At 40.3% G+C, this 27,819-nt stretch overlaps 1 protein-coding gene across 4 annotated transcripts in view; it reads left to right on the top strand.

Moving 5' to 3' along the window:
• The window catches only part of OSBPL1A (oxysterol binding protein like 1A), a 270,348-nt gene that overhangs the window by 45,229 nt on the left and 197,300 nt on the right, over nt 1–27,819 (top strand). For 3 of the 4 annotated variants that reach the window (XM_045041822.1, XM_003995075.5, XM_045041823.1), the window contains 2 exons: nt 5,820–5,905; nt 7,412–7,486. In XM_045041822.1, the coding sequence (XP_044897757.1) occupies nt 5,820–5,905; nt 7,412–7,486 (161 nt within the window). Of the gene's footprint in view, nt 1–1,004; nt 1,131–5,819; nt 5,906–7,411; nt 7,487–27,819 lie in introns of all 4 variants that reach the window. The other variant, XM_045041824.1, reaches the window with a different exon arrangement.

Here is a 27,819-nt window from a genome sequence, read left to right as displayed (position 1 = left end):
CTTTATCTTGGGATTCTATTTTGAATGCCAGAAACATTCCTGGCATTTGATAATCCTAATGACCCTTTATCTACCCTTTCCATCCTTACCTATATATCCAGGCTACTTGGTGGAAAGTCATCTAATGGGAAATGTAAAACTGTGAAATAGATGTGAATGCTTCTTCAAAATTTCATCATTATTCCTGTCAGTCAGACTTTGTCTTAAGGGCAGTTTAAAGGATTTATGTAGAAGATGACCTACCAGGTGATGTGCAGTTCACCAGTAGAAGTGAATGGGGGCCAGGGGACTGGACGTGAGTAGTGTTTCCCCGTGGGGATAGCCTTGCACCAGGCATTTCGAGGATTTCTTTGCTATCTGATTTGGTTTTTCCAAACCCTGAGACATTGAGAAAATGGTAAAATGTACTATAATTCTTTAAGAATTAAAGCTTAACAATCAACATAGAGATGTTATTGCTTGGAAGGAATTACCGATGTCAAGTTGAAAGTGACAGAAGGAAACAATGGCCTGCAGTTGAAGGTTAAGGCCAATATTTCTAGGATAGGGGGACAAAGGATCTAATCTGTTTTCCTTATAGCTGTTGTGTGTTTACAGTCCTGTCTATTGCTAATGGTGAGACTTTCTTGCAAAAATTAATGTTTATATGCACAGTATACTTTATGTAAATTCTGAGTGGTGTTATTGCTGGGTGAACTGGGGAGCCCCTGGCTCTGGGATCTCAACACAGCCCATCCCAAAAGGTGTCACGGAATTCAAGGACAGATATGTAACACAGCAGATGAGCTACAAAAGCGGGAAAGTTTATTAAAGCAAAAAAGATAGTCTGGAGATGTGAGAGTGGTGAGCTAGAGGGTGGGAGGGCCAGGAGGGAGGTGCCTGCCCTGGGGGCTGGGTTTCTATCTGTCATTGACAGTTGTTAACTAGGAGGTGGAACATTCAGTACTCAGGCAAGGATTCTAATAAGCAGAGTTTTGCGCCTTTTCTTCCATATTTGGTCTTAGGTTTCTGGTCAGGGCTCCTGCCTCCTTGGTTCTGTGTGGTTTGACCCAGCGTCTTGTGGAGTGCTGCCAGAACAGGCCTCTGACTTTCCTGATAGCCGCCCATGACTTCTCTCAGCTGGCCTACAGGTATCCTGTTAGAACCTAGCTAACTGCCTACTCTAACAGTGTTCTAAGAAATAAGTTCTGGAAGCAAAGTTGTAACTGAGGCCCAAGGGTGCCAGAGCCCGTGGTTCGGGGGGGTTCAGGCGCTCACTTCTGACAAAATCCAAAGAGGGAGACGAGTGGTGGTAAAACAAGAAAGGGATTTGTTTCCAGGAGGCCAACACCAGGAGACAGGCTAGTGTCCCAAAGGCTGTCTCCAAAGTGCTGAAAATACTTCTAGGTTTGAATGAGGAAAACGTGGAACAAAGAGTGGTGGGTGCGTGCCAGTGGGCAGTAAAGAATAAAGGTCAGGTGGGATTGTCTTGGGATCAGTCCTGCATTGCATGGGCATGTCTGGGCAGTCCCCCTTGCTCGAGGGGCTGGTTTTGGTACCCATTCCAGGATGCTTTGCCTGCTGGGTCTTCTGCCTGAGTTACAAGATAAGCTGATGAGAAGAACATAATCAGTTAAGTGCAAAATGAGGTCAAAACAGGGTCTTTCGAAATAAAAACATATGTTGTCCATGTCTACACGTGATTCTGTAGTGGTGTCCTGTTGCTTTGCTGGAAATTCTGAATGTGAAGTTATGTGAAACCATAGTATCTGCTGGTGTTTCCCAGTGTTTCAGTATTCTATGTAGGGTACAGTCCTTTGTAAATACTCCTCAATTTGACATTTCTTATTTGTTGAACAAAATTTTTTGGATATCCGTGGTAAGTAGTAAAAAGATACTTATGGGACACCTAGATGGCTCAGTCAGTTAAACCTCCGACATCAGCTCAGGTCATGATCTCACGGTTCGTGGGTTCGAGCCCCGCGTTGGTTCTGGAGCCTGCTTCGGATTCTGTGTCTCCCTCTCTCTTTTCCTCCCCTGCTTGCAGTCTGTGTCTCTCTCTCTCTCTCAAAAATGAAGATTAAAAAAATTAAAAAAAAAAAAAGATACTCTTTACTGCTAACTTTACTACTACTCTTTACTACTTTTTACTAATAAAGAATGAAGTATTTTAAGAATCATGTAGGATTTTGGAAATTCTGATTTCTTGGAAACCTCAGATGTGAGACCAGTTCAGTTCATGTTAGCTGTTAGGGGTTCGCTGGGGGTGAAAGCAATGTGAATGGCAACACACAGATATAATTAACATTTAGGGGATGGAATTGGTAGGGCACCCTGAATGTGGGTGTGAAAAGGAGAAAGGGGGCAAGAGTGTTGCTTGTTTATGACCTGAGAAACAAGGTGAATAATGGCAATTCATTGTGAAAACACACGTGGGTAGGGGTAGAGATAGTTTCAGTGACTGTGTAAAGTCGACTCTTGAAGAATGCAGGGTGAAAGGGCACTGACCCCCTGCACAGTAAAAAAAAAAAAAAAAAAAAAAAAAAAAAAAAAAAAATCCGTGTAGAACTTTTGACTTCCACCCCCTCCCCCCCCCCCCCCCGCCCCCGCCCCATCTTAACTGCTAATAGCCTGCTGTTGACCAGGAAGAAGCCCTGCTGGTAACTCGGTTTACACATATGTTGTGTGTATGATGTGCTATATTTTTATAAAAAAGTAAGCTGGATAAAAAATGTTAAAATCATGAGGAAAATACATTTAAAGTGTTTCGTCAACTAAACTCCATATGTGCGTGGACCCACACAGTTCAAAGCCAGTGTTGTCAAGGGTCAACTGTGCACATATAACAGGGTAAGTTCAGCTTTGTGCTTTTTTTTTTTTTTTTAAATTTCTTTAAATGTTTATTTTTGAGAAAGACACACAGAGCATGAGTGGGAGAGGGGCAGAGGGAAAGGGACGTAGAATCCGAAGCAGGCTCTAGGCTCCAAGCTGTCAGCATAGAGCCCGACGTGGGGTTTGAACCAATGAAGTGCGAGATCATGACTGAGCTAAAGTTGGATGCTTAACCGACTGAGCCACCCAGGCACCCCTCAGTTTTGTGCCTTTTGAGCACAAAGTATTTTGCATCATCCAAATGGAGGTGTCTCGTAAAGAGATGGAATATGGATTTTGAAGTCCGTACCACAGAAAAAATGAAAGCAATGGAAGAGGGCCAGGAGATGCCATTATTGGAGATACCAATAATGAAGGACTAATTGGACAGTGGAGCTTCCAAATGATCCTTAAAGAAGTGTTGGGGCAACGAGAAACCCTACAGAGTGCAGTGCTGTGTCAGCCAGGAAGGCCTGTGGGCCATACTATCCGATGCTATATGCAGTAACCCAGTGTTGTGATAGCTAAAAAGTGTCCCTGTGACTTGGTGATAGCATTTGTGGATCAAAACTGGAGGACCATTTGAATGACAAGGTGGGACATGACCCTAGTCAGCCAAGGGTAGTGGGGGCTGACAGGAGTAAATGGGGTGGAAAAAGTAAGTGAAGGCGGAGCATGGTAGCTGGTAGGGAGGATGCCATCAGAGGGCTTTTGTTGCTCTTGATTGTAAGAAGAGACCCAAGTGTTTACTTCCTCCTTACTCATAAGTGAGGAGGGAGAGGCAGAATATAAAGGAGAAAAGTGCCTCAGAAGCAGAAAGGGGTGGAGTCCAGGGCACAAGGTCTGGGTTAGTCTAGGCCTACGGAGGGAAGGATGGAAGAATGCCTGTAGATGGGGGTACGGTGGTACATTTGGCTCCAGGAAGCCCAGGGAATTCCATGAAAACTTTACCCCTCATTGTGAAGCTAAGAGATGGAGGCCCTTTGCTAAGGGGAGGTATTTGGGGAAGAGGCTTGAGAAGAGTCGTGACTTGAAGTCACTGCTGTGGACTGTAGGAGAGCCCCTTGAAGAGGCTATTCTAAAAAGGATTTCCAGGCAGTGTCTAGAGGCTCGCGGAAGTAGGAGATCCGGAGTTTAAGGTGCTGGGAATCTACAGAGTTCTGTTAGTTTTGTTCTCCCATTGTTTAGCAACCTGGTGTGATTCTAGGAAAATCAAGCCAGTGTACTGATCAGGCTTTGGGGTTTTTGTAGGCTACTGCGACAGGATTATTGAGGGGACTGGCAAAGAAGTTAAAGTAAGGGATCAAAATGCTGGATTTGTTAAAGGAAGTAAAGATGGAGGTGTTTGCATACATGAGAAGTGATCACAGGATGAAGAGCTGATTCAGCTGAACAAGTCTGGGAGTACACCTGTGGGAATAAGCTGGAAAGTGGGAGTTGATTAGCTCAGAAATGACAATGATACCCAGGCTCTGACCCTGACCCTGGGGGTTAACATCAAGCAGAGGCAAAGTTTGTGGGGAAATGAGGGAGCTGAGAAACAGAGGAGCCGGCATACTGAACAACTAGTAGACACCCCTAGGGCAGTGGCAGGGTTTGCATGGGGAGAAAGACTGTCCCCCAGAGTTACTTGGTGAGGGGCGAGCCAGTGGGAGGCTGGTAGATGACAGCAGAGAAGGTTTTCAGGCTTAATGGTAGAAGTCTCACAAGAGGAGTTGTAACATGAGTGGAGTCCTTGACTACAGACAGCGTTGGCTTCTGTCGTGGGAGGACCAGTGAGTGTGTGGGAATTGGGGGAGGGCAGACTCTACCTGAGGGGTAAAGGAGAGTCCTTGTCATCAGGAAAAGGACATCAGGTTTCACTTAAGGACAGAAGGTAAACATTCCACAAAACAATCCATGGCTGTAGGATTCATTGACCGAAATTACAGGTTCCAGAGGGTACACGCTTTAGGGGACATCATTGTAGGAGTTTGGGTAAGTGGCACACAAACACAGGACACTGTTGGTGGCAGCAGTCCCTCAGGGAGCTGTCCGAGGCTTGTTCCGGGTACACTGAGGCTGGTGCCTGGGGTTTCTGTTGGCTCAAAACCTGAAATCCAGGAAGCAAGGGCAGCCATTAAACCTTCAGCTCCTCCAGAGGAGTGCCCCACAGGCAACAGCATACTCCTGGGCTTTGGTAGACCCTCCCGAGTGCTGGGCTTTGGAATTTGATAGGCTATATTCCCTTAAGCCTGAGTGGAAATTTTGGTAACCTTTTGGAGCTATTGCTGCTCTAAGCTACAGTGCCCCCTGCCTTTTCTTCCTGAATTGAATTGTATTGTTTTTGTCGCACTCCCTTCTTCTGTACCTCTCCTCAGCAGGGATCCGACATTTCATTGCTCTTAATTTTGGTTCTTGTTATCTAGTAGAACTCTACCACTCTGGTAACCCATATCCTCATTACTTGAGATTTTATCTGGAGTCAGGACTCCATTTTATGTCACTATCTGCAGAGCTAACAATTTTCCAAATGCTACAGAAAAGATTCTTTATCAATTCCGTATTTCCATTCACCCTCCTGACATGGCACAGGTTTTCAAAGAGAGGTGCTTTTCATGAAATGCTGTGCCAAGAGAACCACATCTTTGTTAAATGATGGTGAGATGGTTAGAGACTCAGAACCTTGGAGCCAACTACAGATTATCTACTTTGAATGTCACCCCCATCGTGTCTCTCCCCACCCTTTTAAGAATGAGGACATTGAGTTAGTGAGTTAGGAAGGTGGCACCAGAATCTGGGGCTTGTGGGTTCTAATCTATTACACTTGTTATGCTTCTGACTACGTCCTGTCTCTTGTCTCTCGTTTATCAGCAGTGCAATATGAAGGGGACATTGGCCAATGTATGGAAGTACCTTGGTAAAGAGAAATTTTAGTATAAAACTACCTAAATAACATCTAAAAATGCCTTATATTTTTCCACTTTTAGGAAGAAGTAAGTCTAATTTGGGGTGGACACCTCTTCATCTGGCATGCTATTTTGGACATAGACAAGTGGTCCAGGATCTGTTAAAGGTATGTATATGGCTCTAATTTTTTTTTTTTTTTTGAGAGTGAGCACATGCACAAGTGGGGGAGGAGCAGAGGAAGAGGGGGAGAGAGAATCCTAAGCAGGCTTCGTGCTCACTGCAGAGCCTGATGCACGGCTCCATCCCACAATCTGAGATCATGACCTGAGCGGAAATTGAGAGTCAGACACTTAACCAACTTAGCCACCCAGGTGCCCCTATGACTCTAAGTTTTAAATGAATAAAATAAATATTGCTGTTACAGAAATTATGAAAGTCTTAGAAAAGCCAACTAACCATAGTGGCTTATTTAAAACAATAGCTCATCACTAACACACTTAATTGTTCTTTGCTAAGTACATGAATTAGGTTAGCCTGATGATTAAAATTCTGTTTTCTTAGTCATTTGATTTTTCTGTTACTGACTTTTTAAAATTGCAAAAATGGTTGTACGAATTTGAAGACACTATTATTGTTTTTTTAATTTTTTTTTTCAACGTTTATTTTTTTTTGGGACAGAGAGAGACAGAGCATGAACGGGCGAGGGGCAGAGAGAGAGGGAGACACAGAATCGGAAACAGGCTCCAGGCTCTGAGCCGTCAGCCCAGAGCCCAACGCGGGGCTCGAACTCACAGACCGCGAGATCGTGACCTGGCTGAAGTCGGACGCTTAACCGACTGCGCCACCCAGGCGCCCCTATTGTTTTTTAATGTAACAGTTAAAAAATAACCAAAGCACAGCTTAAATGATTAAAAAATGTCAGAATCTCTTAATGAGCACCATATGATTTAAGACTTCACAATTTTCAATTCTGATTTTTTTCACATATTGGTATTTCTGAAATTTTGTCTTCAAATTTAGTAAACTGTACATTTAAATAGTGGTATCTTTTTCTTCCTGAGAACTTACTAAATTGGTGGAGAAAATGTGATATTTTCTTTAATATTTATTTATTTTGAGAGAGCATGCATGCATGAGCAGGAGAGGGGAAGAGAGAGGGAAAGAGAGGATCCCAAAGTGGCTCCATGCACGGAGCCTGACAAGGGGCTCGATCTCATAAATGTGAGATCACGACATGAGCCGAAATCAAGAGACAGATGCCTAACCCACTGAGCCACCCAGGTGCCCCCAAAATGTCGCGTTTCATTCAGACAGTTCTTTTTTAATATTTGGGTTTCTAAAGTAGAGTGAAAGTCTATAGATTTTTAAAGAAAAGTAAACTTTTTACTCTTCTACCTATCATGTAGACTTTTACCTTTCAGGAAGCTTTATTGTTTTACTGTGAATTAAATTAAATTTTAGTGGTGACAACCAATCAATATTAACAATTATTTTAATTTTGAAGTATTTAATATATTTTTGGGGCTACTGGCTGGCTCAGCATGCAACTCTTGATCTCAAGTTTATAAGTTTGTCCACGTTGGGTGTAGAGATTACTTAAAAATCTTTGAAAAAGAAATATTTAATATTTGTTGACACGTGGAAGATGTCTAACATTTTCATGTTTGTTCAGGCTGGTGCAGAAGTGAATGTATTGAATGACATGGGAGACACGCCGCTTCATCGAGCTGCCTTTACAGGACGAAAGGTGAGAAGATTCCGTGTTCAGTGTTTGCAAGTGGAATATTTGGAGGGGCAGTCGCCTGTGTTTTTTATGGCTCTGAATAGCAACTGAGAAAAGCCACAACAAATACATAAACCAGCACTTTGGGTCACAAGGTCACAAGCGCTTAGAATGAAAAGTGAGGTCAGGTTACTTCCACTCTGGCCTCCTGACAGGGACTCCTCCTGTCCCCACTCGTGTCCTTTGGGATGGGGAACTCCTGATTGTTCCTTTTAAAAAAAAAAAAAAAAAACGCTTCATTGAGGTATAATTTTATGTTGCATGAAACTCACCTACTGTAAGCGCGCATTTCGGTGATTCTTGGTACCTTTACACAGTTGTCCAGCCATCCCCACAGTCCAGTTTTAGACATTTCCATCAGCTCAGAAAGTTTCCTCATGCCTGTTTGTGTTCATTCCCTGCTGCTCTCCCATGCCTCAGGCTACCGCCGATTGGCTTTCTATCTCTAGGATGTTGGTCTTTTCTAGAAATTTCTTTTTTAGAAATTTCTTATAGATGAAATCATACAAGCTTTGTGTCTGACTTCTTTAATTTAGCATGATATTACTGAAGTTTATCAGTGCTGTAGCATTCATGTATCAGTAATTTCTTCCTTTTTATGGCAGAAGAACATACCATTTTATGGCTATGCCACATTCTTTAATCTTTTAACTGTTTACTGACAGGACTCTCTTCCTATTGTATTGCCTTGGCACCCTTGTGGAAATGAATTGATCATAAATGTGAGGTTTATTTCTAGACTTTCTATTCTGTTTCTTTGATCTATGTCTTTGATTACATCAGTACTACACCACCTTTATTGCAGTAGCTTTATAATTAAATTTTGATATTTGGTAGTCTGAGTTTTCCAACAGTGACTTACATTATTTTGGCTATTTTCAGTCAAAAGCTTGTTTTTCCATATAAATTTTAGGATCATATTCTACGAAAACACCTGTTGGAAATTTGAGGTTGTCTTGTCTACAATCTTAGGCCCATTTGGGAAGGATGGCCACTTTAACAATATTGAGTCTTTCAATCCATGAATGTGAAATGTGAAATGCCTGTCCCTTTATTTAGATCCTTAATTTCTCTTGGCAGTGTTTTGAAATTTTCAATGTACAGATCTTATTCTCCTGTTAAATTGTTTTCTAGGCATTATATTCTTTTTGATGCTATTTTCAATGGAATTTTTCTTTTAATTTTCTGATTCCTTGCTGCAACTATATAGAAAGACAAGTTGATTTTTTGTTGTTGATCTGTGTCCTGTGTACTTGCTGAGCTCATTTATTCTAGATTTTTTATAAATTCCAAAGCATTGTCTACACTGGGTCTTACCTGCCAATAAAGACAAATGTACTTCTTCCTTTCCAGCTGGATACTTTCCCCCACCACAACCTCTACCCTTTACTTTGCTAGATCCTAGTATACTATTGAATAAATATGTTGAGAGCAGAAATCCTTGTTTTTTGATCCTAGGGGAATAGCATCTAGTCTTTTACCAGTAAGTATGGTGTTTGTAAGTTTTTCCTAGCTATTTATTAGGTTGAGGAAGTGTTACTCTATTCCTGGTTCTTGAAAGTTTTTATCATGAATATATGTCAAATGCTATTCGTCTATCTTTTGAGATCATGTGACTTTTTCATTAGTCTATTAATGTGGCATATTACATTAATTGATTTGTGGATATTAAACATTCCTGTGTAAATCTTCATATTGGACAATAATTGTTCTTGTGTGTTACTGGATTCTGTTTGCTAATACTTTCAGGATTTTTTTTGGGTCTGTATTCATGACAGATCCTGCTCTATAGTACTGTTTTCTTGAAATGTGTTTATTTGGCTTTGGTAACAGGGTAATACTGGCCTTATAGAAGGGAAATGGAACATGTTCTTTTCTCCTGTTTTCTGAAATAGTTTGTGAAGGATTGGCTTTACTACTTATTTAAATATTTGATAGAATTCACCAGGTAAGCCATCTGTGCTTGGACTTTCTGTGTGGGAAGATTTTAAATTATTGAAACAACTTAATTACTTTATGTAGATCTGTTCCAATTTTCTTTTTCTTTTTTTTTCTTTTTTTTTTTTTTCTTAAAAAAATTTTTTTTTCAACGTTTATTTATTTTTGGGACAGAGAGAGACAGAGCATGAACGGGGGAGGGGCAGAGAGAGAGGGAGACACAGAATCAGAAACAGGCTCCAGGCTCCGAGCCATCAGCCCAGAGCCTGACGCGGGGCTCGAACTCACGGACCGCGAGATCGTGACCTGGCCGAAGTCGGACACTTAACCGACTGCGCCACCCAGGCGCCCCTTCTTTTTCTTACTGAATCCGTTTTCGTTATTTTGTCTTTCTGGGTATTTTTCCATTTCACCTAAATTGTCTAATTAGCTGGCATAAAGTTGTTAATAATATTCTCCCATTGTTTGATATCTGTTGGATTGGTAATGGTAGCCTTTATTTCATTTGTGTTTGCTAATTTGTGTATTTTTCCACTGGTTAATTTGGCTAAAGATTTGTCAATTTTGTTGATCTTTTTAAAAAAAAAATTTTTAAATATTTACTTTTGAGAGAGTGAGACAGAGCATGAGCAGAGGTGGGTAGAGAGAAAGGGAGACACAGAATCTGAAGCAGCCTCCAGGTTCTGAGCTGTCAGCACGGAGCCTGACGCGGGGCTCAAACCCATGAGCTGTGAGATCATGACCTGAGCCGAAGTCAGATGCTCAACCGACTGAGCCACTGAGGTGTCCCACTTTGTTCTTTTCTAGTACAGCACTTAAAGCTATAAATTTTCATTTTAGCTGATAGAATACATTTTGACATGTTGTGTTTTTTGTTTTCATTTATTTAAAGATACTTTATAATTTTTTTGTGATTTCTTCTTTGCCCATAGATTTAGAACTATGTCTGCCACATATTTGTAATTTTCCAGATTTCTCCCCATCACTGATTTCTAATTTAATTTCTCTTATAATCATATAACATACTTTGAATTATTTATTGAAGAATATAACATTCTTTTAAAATGTATCAGGAATTAATCTGTGATACAACATCTGTCCTGGAGAATGTTCCTTCAGTGCTTGAAAAGAATGTATACTGTGTTGTTTTGGGGGTGGAGTATTCAATAAACGTCCACTGGGTTAGTTAGTAAGGTTGTTCAAATTTTTACCCTTAACTGATTTTGTGTGTTTATCAAGTATTGAGAGTGTGGTATTGAAGTCTAGCTATAGTTCTGTCAGTTTTTGCTTCATGACTTGGGACTCTGTTAGGTCCATATCCAAAATGGGGTTATATGGAATATATGGCATGTATCTTCCTCACATATTGACTTTATCATTAAAAAATGCCTTTGCCTTCAGTAGTATTTCCTGTCCTAAAGTTTATTTTGTTTTATGTTAATACAGCTATGCTAGCTATCTCATGGTTACTGGTTGCATTGTATATCTTTTCCACTCCTTTCATTTTCTACTTCTCTGTATCTTTGAATATAATGTTTCTTGTAGACAGCATACAACTGTGTGAATGTTTCTTTAGTAGACACACTGTTACATTAGTTTCAGGTGTACAACTTAGCGATTCGACAGGCTTATTGTATATTTTGCTCCGTTCACTGCAAGTGTAGCCACCATCTGTCCCATTATCACTATTACAATATCATTGACCATATTCCTTATCCTCTGCTTTTTATTTCAATGACTTACTCATTCCATAACTGCAGGCCTGTATCTCCCTCTCCCTTTCATCCATTTTACCCACCCCCTTCCCTCCTCCCCTCTGGCAGCCATCAGTTTTCTGTATTTATAATTCTGATGCTGATTTTTGTTCATTCATTTTTTTAAGACTCCATTTATGAGTATTTGTCTTTCTCAGTCTGATTTATTTCACTTAGCATAATACCCTCCAGCTCCAACGATATTGTCTCGGATGGCATGATCACATCCTTTTTATGGCTGTGTACTTTGTGTGTGTGTGTGTGTGTGTGTGTGTGTGTGTGTGTGTGTGTGTGTGTGTGTGTGTGTTACATCTTCCTTATCCATTCTTCTATTGATGGGCACTTAGGCTGCTTCCATGTCTTGACTGTTGTAAATAATGCTGCAATAAACACAAGGGTGCATCTTTTCAAGTTAGTGTTTTCATTTTCCCTGGGTAAATACCTAATAGTGGAATTATTGGATCATATGGTATTGCCATTTTTAATTTTTTGAGAAATCTCCATAGTGTTTTTCCACAGTGGCTATACCAATTTACATTTCCACCAACAGTGCATGGAGGTTCCTTTTTTCCACATCTTTGTCAACTCTTGTTTCTTGTCTTTTTTATTTTAGCCAATCTGACAGGTATGAGGTGATGATCTCATTGTGGTTTTGATTTGCATTTCCCTGATGAGTGATTGAGCATCTTTTTATGTGTCTGTTGGACACCTGTTCAGTTGTGTGTTTTTATCCAGTCTGGCAATTTCTGCCTTTTGATTTAGTGTTCGGTCTATTCACATTTAATTAATAACAGTTTTGGATTTCCATCTTCAATATTTTATTTGTTTTCTAGGTCTCTAGGTCTCTAGGTCTCTTTTGTTCTTCCTTTACTGCCTTTTGTGTTACACAGGTATTTAGTGTAAAATTTTAATTTCTCTGGATATTGAACTTTTTGAACGTATTTAAATAGCTTCACACTCTTTATCTGCTAAATTTAACATAGCCAACTGAAAGTCAGTTTCTATAATCAGCATTTTTCTCATTAAAGGTAAGTTGATCCTTTGTCTCAAGTTTTTATTGAAAATTGGACAGTTTTTAAAAGTTTGGTGTTTTTTGTTTTTTGTTTGTTTGTTTGTTTTTAAGTTTGAGAGAGACAGAGCGAGCAGGGGAGGGGCAAAGAGAGAGAGAGGGAGAGAAAGAGAATCCCAAGCAGGCTCTGCATTGTCAGTGTGGAGTCTGACCAGGGCTTGAGTACATGAACCATGAGATCATGACCTGAGCTGAAACCAAGAGTCAGATGCTTAACTGACTGAGCCACCCAGGTGCCCCCAAAGTTGGACATTTTTTATAATGTGTTTTAGCAGCTCTGAATTCTGACTTGTCTCCCCTCAGGTTATTTTTTTCTTTTTTTATTAACTTGTCTGGTCTTCATTTGTGAAATCTGGGATATGCCTGGCCTGATATCTCTGCTCTTTTTTAAAAAATGTTTTAATGTTTTAGCATTGTTTCTGTTTGGGACAGAATGTGTCCCCCTAAAATTCATGTGTTGAAATCCTGTCCCCACAATGTGGTGGTATTAGGAGATATGGAGGTGGGTGTGGGATAGGAATGGCCTGTGGCTTCAAAGCTAATGATGCCTGATGATCTTGCCTGGCGTTCTAGTTCCTGTTGAGTTGCCTCTCAGTTTGTTGTTTGTCTTCACTGAATATCTAGCACCATGAAATGATTTCGTTTTGTTCATTTTTATACTCCTTTTTCAGGATGACCGTTCTCTGATCTTTTCATACTTCCATAGCCAAAAATTGCTTTCCCCTTTATCCTGATTTTTTTTTTTGATTATTTGAATGATCTGGTAAATTAACTATGGTAGAGGGCTTATTTGATTACTGACCATAGTTTAATATCCCTAAAGGTTATTTTAAAATCCTATACTAGGAGGATTTGTGTGTGTATCACAAGTTAATGAGTTTATTATTTGTTTCACATTTTCTATGTGTGAAACGACATAAATCTAATGACTAGCTTTAATTTTTGCATAAATTACCATGAATGAGCCCTGTAAGTATGTGATTAATAAGCATGTTTTAATTAGTACACTTTACACCATTACAGTCTATTTGTTCATGTGTTGATCCTTGTGAACCAGGTATGGAGTCTTGCAAAAGCTGAGAAAAATGTAACGTTTACAGTAAAAAAATAAAGGTAGTGGGTAAATTGCTATACTCTATGGGATTTCAAAAATGAGCTGCAAATAGTTTAATTTGCCTGATCCATACGTGAACTTGTTGCTCTTGATAGCCCTGCACCACTTGTTTCTTCTGTGTAAGAATGTTGTTTGTTATCTGATTCCCATGGCCCAAGCCTACCCATTCTTGAAAGTGGAGTCAGGTGCTGTCTGCATAAATTCTTTCCTGACTTACTGCAGCTGGAAGAAAGCTATGCTTTTTCCAGATTTCCTAAATATTTACATCACCTTCTTTTATCTTCTACTTGGTAGTTACTGCTGTGTATGTTTTTATTACTAGATTGCATTAATCTTGCTTTCAAGGAGTTAACACATTTCAATTTTTGTATCGTTGATGAGCACAGCACATGTCTTTCTGTCCATCTTACCCACATAAGATCAGTTCATTTATCTGTACTTGGTTCTTTACCTATTTGTCCATTTTTACTGTATTGAACTTCGAACATGAGATTGTGCTAAGTTGGGCCGTTGATTCAAATATTAGCACATATATCATCTCTTATATTAGAAAATTTAGCTGATGCTAAGTGGGTACATCACATAGGAAACTTTAAAATGTATGTGCTTAATATTTGAGTATGATTGAATTTTGCAAAAAGTTTAATTTTTTAATTAAACTTTCATGTGCTCATGAAAGGAATCCAATTATCTTGTTTTGATGTGATCCTTTGCCATGAATATAATTTAAAATATGATAGATTCTGTGATTTAATAAATACAAAGAGTTGAAAAGGGATTTCATTTGTTATTAAAGTACTTTACATTCTTGTCTGTTTGAATATATAAAATCTCCCAAAATTTTGTGAGGGACCTTCAGGCTTTCTTGGTAATTAGTGAACTCTGGTGTTTTTGTCTTGTTTTGTTTAATTTTTTTTAATGTTTATTTTTGAGAGCGTGAAAGAGAGTGTGAGCAGGGGAGGGCCAGAGAGAGAGGGAGACACAGAACCTGAAGCAGGCTCCAGGCTCTGAGCTGTCAGCACAGAGCTCCACGTGGGGCTGGAACTCACTCCAGGATCTGTGAGATCATGCTCTGAGCTGAAGTCAGCCGCTTAACCAACTGAGCCACCCAGGCGCCCCCTGCTGGTGTTTTATAATAAAAATTAACATACCAGAATTTTAAGATGTATTTAGTATTCTTTTTTTAAATGCAGTTAGAATTCTGAAATTTTTATATCTTTATGATCAGTACAAAATAGAGATACAATCAATATAGTAAATAATGGGATTGTGGTACTGAATTTTGTGTTGGCTACTATTTTCCAGCAGATCTGAGAATAAATTTAATATACATGCTTCCTGGGGCGCATGGGTGGTTCTGTGGGTTAAGCGTCTGACTTCGGCTCGGTCATGATCTTGAGGCTCGTGAATTCAAACTCTGTGTTGGGCTCCGTGCTGACAGCTCAGAACCTGGAGCTGGCTTCAGATTTTGTGTCTCCATCTCTCTCTGTCTCTCTCTTTCTCAAAAATAAATATCAAAAAAAGATTTTTTAAAAATATGTGCTTCCTGTGTTCTGTGTCTCAGGAACTGTATATCTGTCACCACATGGCATATAGAAGATACATATAATCCTGGGGTTTATATAAACTTATCTGTCTTGTTCTTCAAGATCCCATCTCTCACGAGTATGTATTAAATGCCTACTGTATATCAGGCATTGCACAGATGACTTGATATGTATCGTCTCATTTAATAGAGAATGACAACTCTGAACTATAGGCATAAACATTGCTATTTCTTACAGGTTGGGCTTCCCGGAAAGCCTCCTGAGCTGCAGCAGGTCAATGGGAGTGCTGTGGGATCACACTGTAGCAGGGAAGGAAGGAAGCAGGAGTGGGCAGAGGCTCAAGTCAATCTGTGATGTACTCTTAAGGGACGCCTCAGCCAATGATGGGGAGCTCTGCAGAAGAGATGACCCATCAGAACTTGTCCCACTTGGAGGTGAGGGAACACAACACCGGTGATGGTCAGTCAGTGGATACAGGCTGCCCTGGGAAGGGACATGACCTTGTACAAGGCAGCCCTCTTCAGCTGAGACGGTCCCTGAAATGACTAAAGGTAACAGCTGTGTCTTGGTCACTCCTAGCATCTAGGGAAGTAAGTCCCTTGTTCCTCAGGGTGAGTCTGGGTGGTGCAGCACAGCTTGGACCACAGCTCACCTTTTATTTTGCTCAGATTCACTTCTTCATATGCTTTGGGGAGCAGCCTCTTCAGGGTCCCATTGGGCAGGAGGAAGGATGATAGTGGGGCAGACTATGGCCCTTGTTGCTGTAGTTGGCCTTTGGGCCACAACTGAATCATTTTCTCCCTCCTGTGCTGTCCATTCTAGATACAGCCTCTCCTTGGCTTGTGCGTCTGCTCTTCGTGGGTTACCCAGTACTGTGACTCAGGCCCTCATCACTGGAGGTCTGCAAAGGTCATGCCCTTCCTAAGCTTGTGGTTGCTACACTCATTCATTTACTATCAAAACTGGACTAGGGAATACCAAGAGACACTTGTGTGTATCATCTGCATGCCAGACATGCATTTCCCCACTGTGTACAGTCCTCCTTTTCTTCTGACATTCGAGTTCATCTTTACCTCTAACTCTTCTTACCTCTGGGCCTTTGATAGGGGAGCCACTTGTTCAGGCAGCCTCTCTGATCTCTTGGCCTTGGATCAGAGCATTATCCTCAGGTGTGGACTGTGCTGCCCAGAACCGGAAGAAACCAATCAGACATTGTACTTCTCCATTTTGAGAAGTGCAAGATGGAATAATTTGTTCTTTACTTAGGAGACAGTGTCCTGGCATTACCCAGACCACTGAACGCCTAAAAACTTACTGACATCACATAGTCCCTGAATTCTCCCCAAGATTTATTTCCCACTCCCTAGAGCATCATGTCTTACCAAGGCTTTCAACATTCTAACCTCTTGTTCATTTGGTTCTATTAACCTATCATTGATAAAGTGGACCCAGTGTGATGTTCTGCGGGATGACCAAATGGCTCTGGGGCAAAACTGTACGTGTATCCTGTTGTCTATGGGTATGCAAACCGGTTTTGATCTTTTTTCCTAATGGGGAAAGAAAAGACTACATTTGTCAGATTACTTGCTGCGTACCATGTCCTTAAGTAGTATTAACTTGCTCTAGCAAACACAGTATGTCTGGCAGAGTGGCTACGATCGGGGCTATTTGAGTTTATGCAAGTCCTCTGCAATCCTCCACATTCCTCTGGTTTTTGCAGTGTTAGACTGGTGAATTAAATGGAAATATGGTAGCGACTGTCACCCCTGCCTTTTGAGGTTTTTGAGGGTGGCACTAATTTCTCCCATTTCTCCCCATATGGGATATTCGTTTTGATTTATCTTGGCCAAGAGATGGGGGAGGGCAATTTTAGAGCCTTCCATTGGCTCTTACACTATAGACCAAGGGAGCCATGTGACACTTTGCCAACAACTGAGTGTGTGTGTTCCAATTATGTGTTCACAGACTCGGGGAGTGACTATTAGATGTTATTGTGGACCCAGTGTATGCACTGCGAGTCAGACCTGGGCCAGGGTTTCATTTATCATCTCGCTCTCATATATGCCCCCTTACTAAGGAGACAGATGACACTTTGGGTCTCTTGGCATCAGTGTCAGCTTGGACCTTCTACCTAACAATTCCTGAGATGTGTGGATATTCCCTTTTCCCCACTGTAGTTACTTGAATAAAAGGTCATTTGTCCCCTTGGGAATAGTCTAGGAAATTCGTAGCTGTGTAGGCTTGGTTTGGTGTTGCAAAATCTTTCCTTCTGGAATTAGGTCTCTCCTTTAATAGTTTTCAGTCCAAAACTGATTCAAGTCCAGAAAACTGGACAAGGTATCATGACTTCTTCAGCGACTGACTTCAGCTTCTGACCATTCATCATTGACTTTTTTTGATGGTACAAATTTTTACTTGGGTGCTTCCTTAGCAGCATGGACAAAAAGCAGTGGCCCCCTATAGATGTCAAAATGCCAGAAATGCCATTGCAGACAGTAGAAGGCTCTAAATAAGAAGGCTTGCTAGATTGGACATAGTATGTAAGATTATACCAGGTCATTTTGTGCCTGGAAGGCCTTAGAGGATACATCATTTACCAAAACAGGAAGAAATGACTGGTGGAAAAAGCACCAGCATCACCGGGAAACTTATTAAGAACTATCCTCTCAAGGCTAGGGCTGCCATTAGGAAATGCCATTGTAGACCTGGTTCACTGATAGTGGGGTGTGCAGGGTGGGGGCTGTGTCCTAGTCCCCTGAGACAGTAGAGGAGGTGGCACTTAAACATCAGAAGCCAGGTGGATGTAATTATGGTAATGAGCAGTGAGTTCGGAGGGGCAAGGTCAGGAGGACTGGCCTGCAGAAGTTCTGGAAAAGGCTAACAACATGGCATTCCTGAAGACAAATTATATGGGCATAGCAGGTAATGCTTTTGTCTTTTTTTTTTTTTTTTTTTTTTACTTTTTTACCCATTTTTACTAGATGGAGAAACTACTGCCTCATACAAATTCTTCAGTAACTTACTACACATTTGTTAGACTGATCATCCACTGGGTGCTCAGTTCTGTTTCTTCATTTTCTCTCCCATCCCTCTCTCTTTCTCTTCCCTTTTTTGTCATGGGTCAATAGAAATCACTATCTTCAGGTTTACTGATCTATCTTGACCATTGTCCTGATGTCTCCTGATACCATCGAAGAAGGCATTCCTTATTTCTGTTACTATGATTTTTATTTCTAGCATTTTCCTTTAACTTTTCTTATAGTTTGCACTTATCAGTTGACACTCTTACTATGTATGTAGTTCACCTTTTCCACTAGACCTTTTAATGTAATCCTAGTTATTTTTAATTCTCTGTTTCAACATCTTGGTCATTTCTGTGTCATTCTGTTGATGACCTTGTCTCTTGACAGTGGATTGCTTTTTCCTGCTGTTTGTGTGTCTGGTAACTTTTTATGGGATGTTAAACAGTGTGTGTAAGCCAGTAGAGACAGAGGTACATAGTATTGGGCCTGGAAATGAGCATACCTCTTCTTAGTGTGGGAGGTCCAGTCAGTCTAGTCTGGAGTTGGTCTGAGCATGGGTTTTCTTGTTGCCATAGCTACCTTCTGTGTACCACTGGCTTCAAATATCTATTTCCAAATTCAGTATTACCTCTGCATAAGGTGCAGGCTGATTTTTCTGGAGGGTTGTTTTGCTGTGTGTGTGTGTGTGTGTGTGTGTGTGTGTGTGTGTGTGTGTGTGTGTAATGTTCCTGCTTTACTCTAAGCTTTAGGCCTGCCTAGTGTGTCTTGTGCCTCAGAGTGCGTTTCTGTCCATGCTGTTGCTTTTCCCCCATGAACTGACTATTCTTGCTTGTTCTCAGTACTTATTAGCCTTGGGGGGGGGGGTGGTGAGAGGAGGGGATGGAGTGAGTTCTGTGGTCCTGGTCCAAACTCCATCTTAGGTCTGGGACAGGGATTTCTTAGATGGTGGTCAATCAGTGACCCTGCTCCTCCCATAACGGTAGGGGACCTTTGGTGGTATGGATCCTTGATTGTTTCCTGTCCCTTTCCTTGGCTGAGAGGATCCTCACTGTGCCCTGTGGGTGAAAAATTTGCCGACCTTCTCACAGCAGTGTTGTTCCTTAAGGAATAACCTGAGGCAGAGAGGCTTGCCTGGGGCCTTTATGCTTTCTCTGCTGCAGTGGCAGTCCCCCTCCTCCAGGCCTTGCACCACTGAGGGAAAGGCTTTTTCTGGTCACCTGCCTGAACCTCCATCTTTTTTTTTTTTTTTTTTTTTACACTTTTTTAAGCACCAAGTGGAGGTCCATGGGGAAGATCTTGCAGGTGGGTAGGAGCTTCCCCCCATACCTGTGGCTCGCAGAGGTTCTCATGCTAGCCTTTCATCCTGTAGCAGTTCGTTAAAAATTTCAACTGAATTATGTTATCTGCTTGTTGGCCAGTCCCTGTCTTACTCCCATACCTACCACAGTGAGCCAGCGCTTACTTTGGGGCAGTTTCCTTAGATTCCAGACTACAGGCATAGCTCAGAGATATTGCGGGTTTGTTTCCAGACAACTGCAATAAAGCAAATATTACAACTAAGTAAGTCAAATGAATATTTTGGTATCCTTGCGCATATAAAATTTATGTTTACACTATAGTCTGTTAAGTGTGCAATATTATGTCTAACAAAACAATGTATATACTTCAAAAATACTTTATGGATTAAAAAACGCTAAGCATAATCCAAGCTTTTAGCAAGTTGTAATCTCGCTGGTGGAGGGTCTTGCCTCCATGTCGATGGTGGTTGCCGAAGGTTGGGGTGGCTGTGGCAATTTCTTAAAAGAAGACAACAATGCAGTTTGCCACGCGGATCAGCTCTTCCTTTCACGAACTGTTTCTCTGTAGCATGTGTGGCTGTTGGATAGCATTTTACCCACAGTAGAACTTCTTTCAAAATTAGAGTCAATCTTCTCAAACCCTGCCATCAACTTAATTTATGTAATACTCTGACTTTTGTTATTTCAATAGTCTTCACAGCATTTTCACAGGGAGTAGATTCTGTCTCAAAAAACCGCTTTCTTTGCTCATCCAGAAGGAGCAACTCCTCATCTGTTAAAGTTTTATCATGAGATTGCAATTCAGTCACGTTCTCAGACTCTACTTCTAATTCTAGTTCTCTTGCTGTTTCCCCCACATCTGCAGTGACTTCCTCCACAGAAGTCTGGAACCCCTCAAAGTCATCCATGAGGATTGGAATCAACTTCTTCCAAACTCCACAAATGTTGATAGTATTTTGACTTCTTCTTTTGAATCATAAATGTTCTTAACAGCATTTAGAATGGTGAATCCTTTCCAGAAGTTTTTCAATTTACTTTGCTCAAATCCATGAGAAGGATCACTATGGCAGCTATGGCCTTATGAAATGTGTTTTTTAAGTCAGGAGATTTAAAAGTTGAAATTACTCCTTGATCCATGGGCTGCAGAATGGATGTTGTGTAAACCGGCATGAAAACAACATTAATCCCACGCTACATCTGCATCAAAGCTCTGGGGTAACCAGGTGCATTGTCAATGGGCAGTAATATTTTGAAAGGAATCTTTTTTTCTGAGCAGTAGACCTCAACAGTGGCCTTAAAATATTTGGTCAACCATTTATAAACAGATATGGTATCATCTAGCTTCGTTGTTCCATTCCTAGAGCCTAGGCAGAGTAGATTTAGCACCATTCCTAAGGACTCTAGGGTTTTTGGAATGCTATTTGAACATTGGCTTCGACTTAAAGTCACCAGCTGCAATAGTCCCTAACAAAAGAGTCAGACTGTCCTTTGAAGCTTTGAAGCCAGGCATTGACTTCTCTCTCGCTGTAAAAGTCCTAGATGGCGTCCTCCTCCAAAATAAGGCTATTTCATCTAGATTAGAAATCTGTTGTTTAGTGTAGCCACCCTCAGTAATGGTCTAGCTAGATCTCCTGGATAATTGCGGCGGCTTCTACATCAGCACTTGCTGCTTCCCCTTGCACGTTGGTGTTACAGAGATCGTGTCTTTCCTTTTACCTCATGAACCAACCTCTGCTAGCTTCAGACGTTTCTTTTGCAGCTTCCTCCTCTCTCAGCCTTCATAGAATTGAAGAGAGTTAGGGCCTTGCTCTGGACTAGGCTTTGGCTTGAGGAAATGTTGTGGCTGGTTTGATGCTGTATCCAGACCACTCAAACTTTCTCCATTTCAGCAATAAAGCTGTTTTGCTTTTTTTTTTTTTTCTTTAAATCATTCACGTGTTCACTGGAGTAGCACTTTTAATTTACTTCAGTAACTTTTCCTTTGTACTCACAACTTGGCTATTTGGCCTGAGAGTCTAGCCTTCAGCCTGACGCAGCTGTGGACATGCCTTCCTCACTAAGTTTAACCATTTCTGACTTTTAAAGTGAGAGACCTGTGACTTTTCATTTGAATAAACATTTAGATGTCTTCTTAGAGTTACTAACTGGCCTAATTTCAACATTGTGTCTCCCAGACCACGGAGGCCTGAGGAGAGGGAATTGGGGGAATGGCTGGTCACTGGAGCAGTCAGAACACACACATTTATTGATAAGTTTCCTGTCTGCTATGGGCACGGTCCATGGTGCTCCGAAGCAATTATAATAGTAACTTTAAAGATCAGTGATCACAGATCATTATAACAAATGTAATGATAATGAAAATGTTTGAAATAATGCAAGAATTAACAAAATGTGACACAAAAATACTAAGTAAGCAGATACTGTTGGAAAATGGTTCTGATGGACTTGTTCAATGCAAGGTTGCCACAAAGCTTCAGTTGGTGTAAAAAACAAAACAAAACAAAAACTCTGCAAAGTACAATAAAATGAGAGGGGCTTATAGTCGGTCACCATACCACCTTGTTTCTCTGGGTTCAGCACAGTAGTTTTATAGATTATCTGTTTTTTTCCCCTTTTTCGAAAAAAATATTAAAAAAAATTTTAACATTTATTCTTGAGAGAGAGGGAGAGCATGAGTAGGGGAGGGGCAGAGAGAGAGAGAGAGAGAGAGAGAGAGAGGGAGACACAGAATCTGAAGCAGGCTCCAGGCTCTAAGCTGTCAGCACAGAGCCTGCTGCAGGGCTCAAACTCACGAACTATGAGATCACAACTTGAGCTGAAGTCAGACACTTAACCAACTGAGCCACCCAGGCATCCCGAAAAAAATATTAAAAAAAAATTTTTTTTTAATGTTTATTTTTGACAGAGACAGAGCATGAGTGGGGGAGGGGCAGAGAGAGAGGGAGACACAAAATCCGAAGCAGGATCCAGGCTCTGAGCTGTAAGCACAGAGCCCAATGCGGGATTCGAACTCAAAGACTGTAAGATCATGACCTGAGCTGAAGTTAGACGCTCAACCAACCAAGCCATCCAGGTGCCCCCCCAAAATAGTTTAAGTTTATTTTTGAGAGAGAACATGCAAGCAGGGTAGAGGCAGAGAAAGGGGGAGAGAGAATCCCAAGCAGGCTTCACACTGTTAGTGCAGAGCCAGATGCAGGGCTTGATCCCTGAACTGTGCGAACATGATCTGTAATCAAGAGTTGGATGCTGAACGGACTGAGCCACCAGGCACCCCTCTGCTTTTTTTTTTGTTTATTTTTGTTTTTGTTAGAGGGGGTATGATGCACCTTCCAGCTTTTTAAATCCCAGGTGAAATCTGCAAGTCCTAGTTAATTTATGAAATAGGCTTTTCTTGTAACTTCAGAGACTGTGCTAATACTTAAATGTTTAGTTAAGTTGGTCATGTGTCTGTGCCTTATGTGGATCAGTTAATATTTAGCATGTCTTAGGAATCTTTAAGATGCTGTGAATTGCTTCTTTAAAAAACTACATGTGGCTATGCATGTGTATTTCTATATTCAGTTTTATCTTTTTGGAATTCTAGGTGACCAGATAAAAGGTCTCCATAATTGATTCTCTAATTCTTTTATCTTTTTTTCACCTGTACTCACTCCCTCTTAGGTATCTTCCCCTCCCCTATTTTCATGGGAGAGATCTTCCAATTTTTCTATTGAATATTTAATTTGCTATTATTTTTTAAGAGTCCTTTATTTTTCTCTAAATGTTCCCTTTTTTGTAATCTTCACTTTCTTGTTTAATAAAGAAATATCTAATTTTTCTGAGGATGTGTTCTTTTTAAGGTTTTCTTCATTTTTGAAGTTTTTTTTTTCCTTACCTCTCTTGATCTTTGTCCTTTGTGCCAGTCAGATCTCAAATCTTGGTTGTAATTGGCTATTAATTCACATTTAAGAGTGATGTTTCTCAAAACTTGTAGAGGTCGGTAAGCATGAGTAGGACTTGCTGACTTTCGTTGTAGTGTGAACTTTGTTGAATTTGTATAGTAGACTGTGGTGTGTTTTCATATGAGTGTATATAACACATACTGACCTCAGTGCCTCAGCTTTCCCATTTTTAAAAAGAGGGGTTATAATAGTACCTGCCACACAGGATTTTTGTGAAAATTTAAATGAGTTAATGAAACTCTTGGAACAGTGTCTGATACGTTGTAAATGTTAATTAAATATTAGGTATTGGTATGTAATTTTTTTTAGAAATAACTTTTTAAATATCAAATCTAGCCTTAAATTTGCTCTTGATTTATTATGATCTTAGGAAATCATGCATCATTTTTCAGATGCACAGCTGCTGATATTTTTCAATAAAAATTTGGATTTGGAGGAATACTTTATTTGCCTAAGTTTGGGGAATTTCCACATGTATGGCTATTGGATAATTAAAGCTTACTATTTTAAGTCACTAGCTTTTAAAAAATATAACCTTTTGGGGCGCCTGGGTGGCGCAGTCGGTTAAGCGTCCGACTTCAGCCAGGTCACAATCTCGCGGTCCGTGAGTTCGAGCCCCGCGTTGGGCTCTGGGCTGATGGCTCGGAGCCTGGAGCCTGTTTCCGATTCTGTGTCTCCCTCTCTCTCTGCCCCTCCCCCGTTCATGCTCTGTCTCTCTCTGTCCCAAAAATAAATAAAAACATTGAAAAAAAAATAAAAAATATAACCTTTTAAAACAGTTGAGGTATAATTGGGGCATCTCACTGGCTCAGTTGGTGGAGCATGCAACTCTTGATCTTGGGGTTGTGAGTTCAAGCCCCATAATCTTTAAAAAAAATTGAGGTATAATTAATTTGTAACATTAATTTCAGGTATATAACATAAGGATTCAATATGTGTATATGTTGCAAAATGATCACGGTAAGTATAGTTAACATCCATCACTGTAAATAGATTTTTCTTGTGAGAAATTTTCAGATCTACTCTTAACAACTTTTGAATATGTAGTACAGTATTAACTATAGTCCCTGTGCTGTGCATTATATCCTCATGATTTATTTCCTTTATAACTGGAAGTTTGTACCTTTTGATGTGCTTTACTCATTTTGTCTACCCCTCCACCCCCTGCATCTGGCAGCCATCAGTCTGTTCTATCTTTGAGTTTGGTTTTTTATTTTAGATTCCTGTAAGGAAAATCATATAGTATTTGTTTTTCTCTATGACTTATTCACTTAGCACAATGTCCTTGCAGCCCATCGATGTTGTTGCAAATGGCAACATATTCCTCCTTTTTATGGCTGAATAATACTCCATTGTATATGTATACAGCCATTTCTTTATTCCATTCATCCATTGATGGACATTGAGGTTGTTTCCGTATCTTGGCTGTAGTGAATAATACTGAAGCGAACATAGGTGTGCTGGTATCTTTTTGGGTTAGTATTTTTGTTTTCTGTAGATAAATACCTAGAAGTGAGATTGCCCAGTCGTATATTCTATTTTTAATTTTTTGAGGAACCTCATACTGTTTTCCATAGTTGCACCCATTCACATTCCCACTAACAGTGCACAGGGGTGGGAATCCTTTTTTTTTTTCTTTCCACATCCTCACCAACACCTGTTTTGATAACCACCATTCTCACAGGTATGAGGTGGTAACTCATTGTGGTTTTGATTTGTGTTCCCTGATGATTAGTGATGTATAGCATCTTTTCATATGTGTCAGCCATCTGTATGCCTTCTTCCAAAAAATGTCCATTTGGATCCCTTGCTCATCTTTTAATTGGATTGTTTTTCTGCTGTTGAGTTGAAGGAATTCTTTGTGTATTTTGGATATTAACCCCTTATCAGACATACAATTTGTAAATATTTTCTCCCATTCAGTTGGTTGCCTTTTTTTTTTTCTGTAAGATTTCTTAATGTTTATTTTAGAGAGAAAGTGAGCAAGGGCAGAGAGAGAGGGGGACAGAGAATCTGAAGTGGGCTCTGTGCTGACAGCAGAGAGCCTGAAGTGGGGCTGAGACTCAGGAACCCTGAGATCATGACCTGAGCTGAAGTTGGATGCCTAACCGACTGAGAGGCCACCCAGATGCCCCAGTTGGTTGCCTTTTCATTTTGCCGATCGTTTCTTTTGCTCTGCAGAAGTCTTTTAGTTTGATCTAGTCCCACTTACTTTTTACTTTCATTTTTTAATTTTTTGCTTTTGTTACCTTTAGTCATCACCAAGACACATGTTAAGGTGTGTACTGCCTACATTTCCTTCTAGGAGTTTTATGGTTTCCTGGTCTTGGGTTCAAATCTTTAATCCATGTAGAGTTACTTTTTGTGTATGGTGTCAGATAGTGGTCCAATTTCATTCTTTTGCATGAGACTGTCCAATTTTTCCAACACCATTTGTTGAAGAGACTGTCCTTTCCCCATTGTATGTTCTTGGCTCCTTTGTTGTAAATTAATTGGCCATATATGCATGGTATGTTTTTTATAGCTATATTTTAAATGTTTTAACACATTTCCCTGCTTTCTCTAATACAATGTGTCAATATAGTGAGCCCCCCGCAAAGTATTCTGATATTTCCCTTAGAATTGTATTGAAGTTACAACTCATTGTTGAAGTAGTTTTCTTAAACCTCTCCTAAATTCTAAGAGTTCAGTGATCATAATTTGTAGAAATTATTTCTTTTTTCTAACTTTGAAACCTGAAGACTGTGTTAAGAGATTGCTTTACAAGAAGTAAAATTTTCACGGGCAGTTGGGTGGCTTAGTCGGTTGAGCATCCGACTTCGGCTCACGTCATGATCTCATGGTTTGTGAGTTCGAGCCCCGTGTCAGGCTCTGTGCTGACAGTTCAGAGCCTGGAGCCTGCTTCGGATTCTGTGCCTCCCTCTCTCTCTCTGCTCCTCCCCCGCTCGTGCGCGCGCGCTCTCTTTCTCAAAAATAAACATTAAAAAAAGACAGTAAAATTTTCATGTGGAATTTCTGCTAAAAGTAGATTAATTTTAAAAAATCAACATGGGAATGGTCATAACATCATAATAACCCAAAGGTGGATGCAACCCAGATGTTCATTAACTAATGAATAGATAAACAAAATGTGGTGCATCCATACTGTTGGAATGTTAGGCAGCTATACCAAGGAATGAAGTACTGACATATGCTGAAACACAAAGAAACCTTGGATACATGCTGAGTGAAAGAAGCCATACACAAAAAGCCACTGCATATTGGATAATTCCATTTATAGAAATATTCAGAATAGGCAAATCCATAGACAGAAGGTAGATTAGTGGTTGCCAGGGGTGTAGGGGAAGGAGGATTGGGGAGTGGTTAATGGGTAAGATTTCTTTTGGAGGTAATGAAATGTTCTGAAATTAGATAGTGACGGTTGTGCACAACTCTGTGAATGTACTAAAAGCCACAGAACTGCGCTTTAAAAGGATGAAATTTATGGTATGCGACTTATGTCCTAAAGCTATTATTAAAAAACAATCTGGGTATGGGCATTTTTCTCTAAGTGTTTTATCTGAGATGAATTCTATTATGGTAGCAGAGTAATGGTACGGTAAGGGAATGGCAATTTACTAAGCAGAGTGGATTAGGGCAGTTTAGGGGCACGATTTACAGTTGTGTTAATTTTGTTTTGCTGTAATCTTTGTTGTGTACTACTAGGCCGAATGTACTATGTGGCACCCATTAAAAAAAAAAAAAAGGTATCAGGCTCAAAGTTAATACTTTACTCCGCCTTCTTGGTAATTAGTTGTTTGACAAATTGGTCAAAATGCTATCTTGACCAGGAATATTTTAAGCAAAATATATTTATTTAGGAATAAATATTAAACGAGTAGCCGTTTTGCGTGGAGGGGATATAACAATGAACAAAGTGGACAAACTTCATAGGGGAGAACAGACAGTAGGTACAGGAAGTTAACACGCTATGAAAATAATTGAAACTGGGCAAAGGGAAAGGAGTTAGGGGGTGGGCACATGCTACTTGAGATTGGGTGGGAAGGAAACCTTCTTTGAGCAAGATGCAGGTTTTCTGAATTTTAAAAAATATTTAAATGTGTCTACTCTTTTTCAGCTTCCTTAGCACCTGGTTATTTTGACTCTTTGTAGTAGAGATCCTGGCTCTACCCGTGCACTGAATGTTTTCTTCAAGGTCATCAGTGTCAGTGGTTTACTGTTTTTAAGATTTTCTGTTTTCACATTTTTCTGTACCTAACAAAGCTGATCACTTCTGGGAGGAGAGACTCTTCTTGTGGCATATCTGGTTGCTCTGATGGTTCCTATTGTTTTTTTCTTTACCCTTTATTATAGGTGCTTCTCTGATTTTTTTTTTTTAACCACTCTTCCCTTTTCCCTTGAAACTTTCCCCATAATGAAAGCCACGTCCTCTTATGGCTTCATTATTTTTCCTGGGGGATTATTTAGAAATACGTGTTTGGACCTCCTGCTTCTCTCCAGGCATACAGGTCCTCTGTTGGGCTGCATGTTGGACGTCCTTACCTGCCCTCAGGAATCTTGAAACTTCACGCTTCTAAAGTGGGACTCCTCCTCCTCTACATCTGCTCCTTTTG

This window comes from Felis catus, chromosome D3 (genome assembly GCF_018350175.1).
Source record: "Felis catus isolate Fca126 chromosome D3, F.catus_Fca126_mat1.0, whole genome shotgun sequence".
Classification (NCBI taxonomy): domain Eukaryota; kingdom Metazoa; phylum Chordata; class Mammalia; order Carnivora; family Felidae; genus Felis; species Felis catus.
This window is presented reverse-complemented; position numbering and strand designations above follow the sequence as displayed.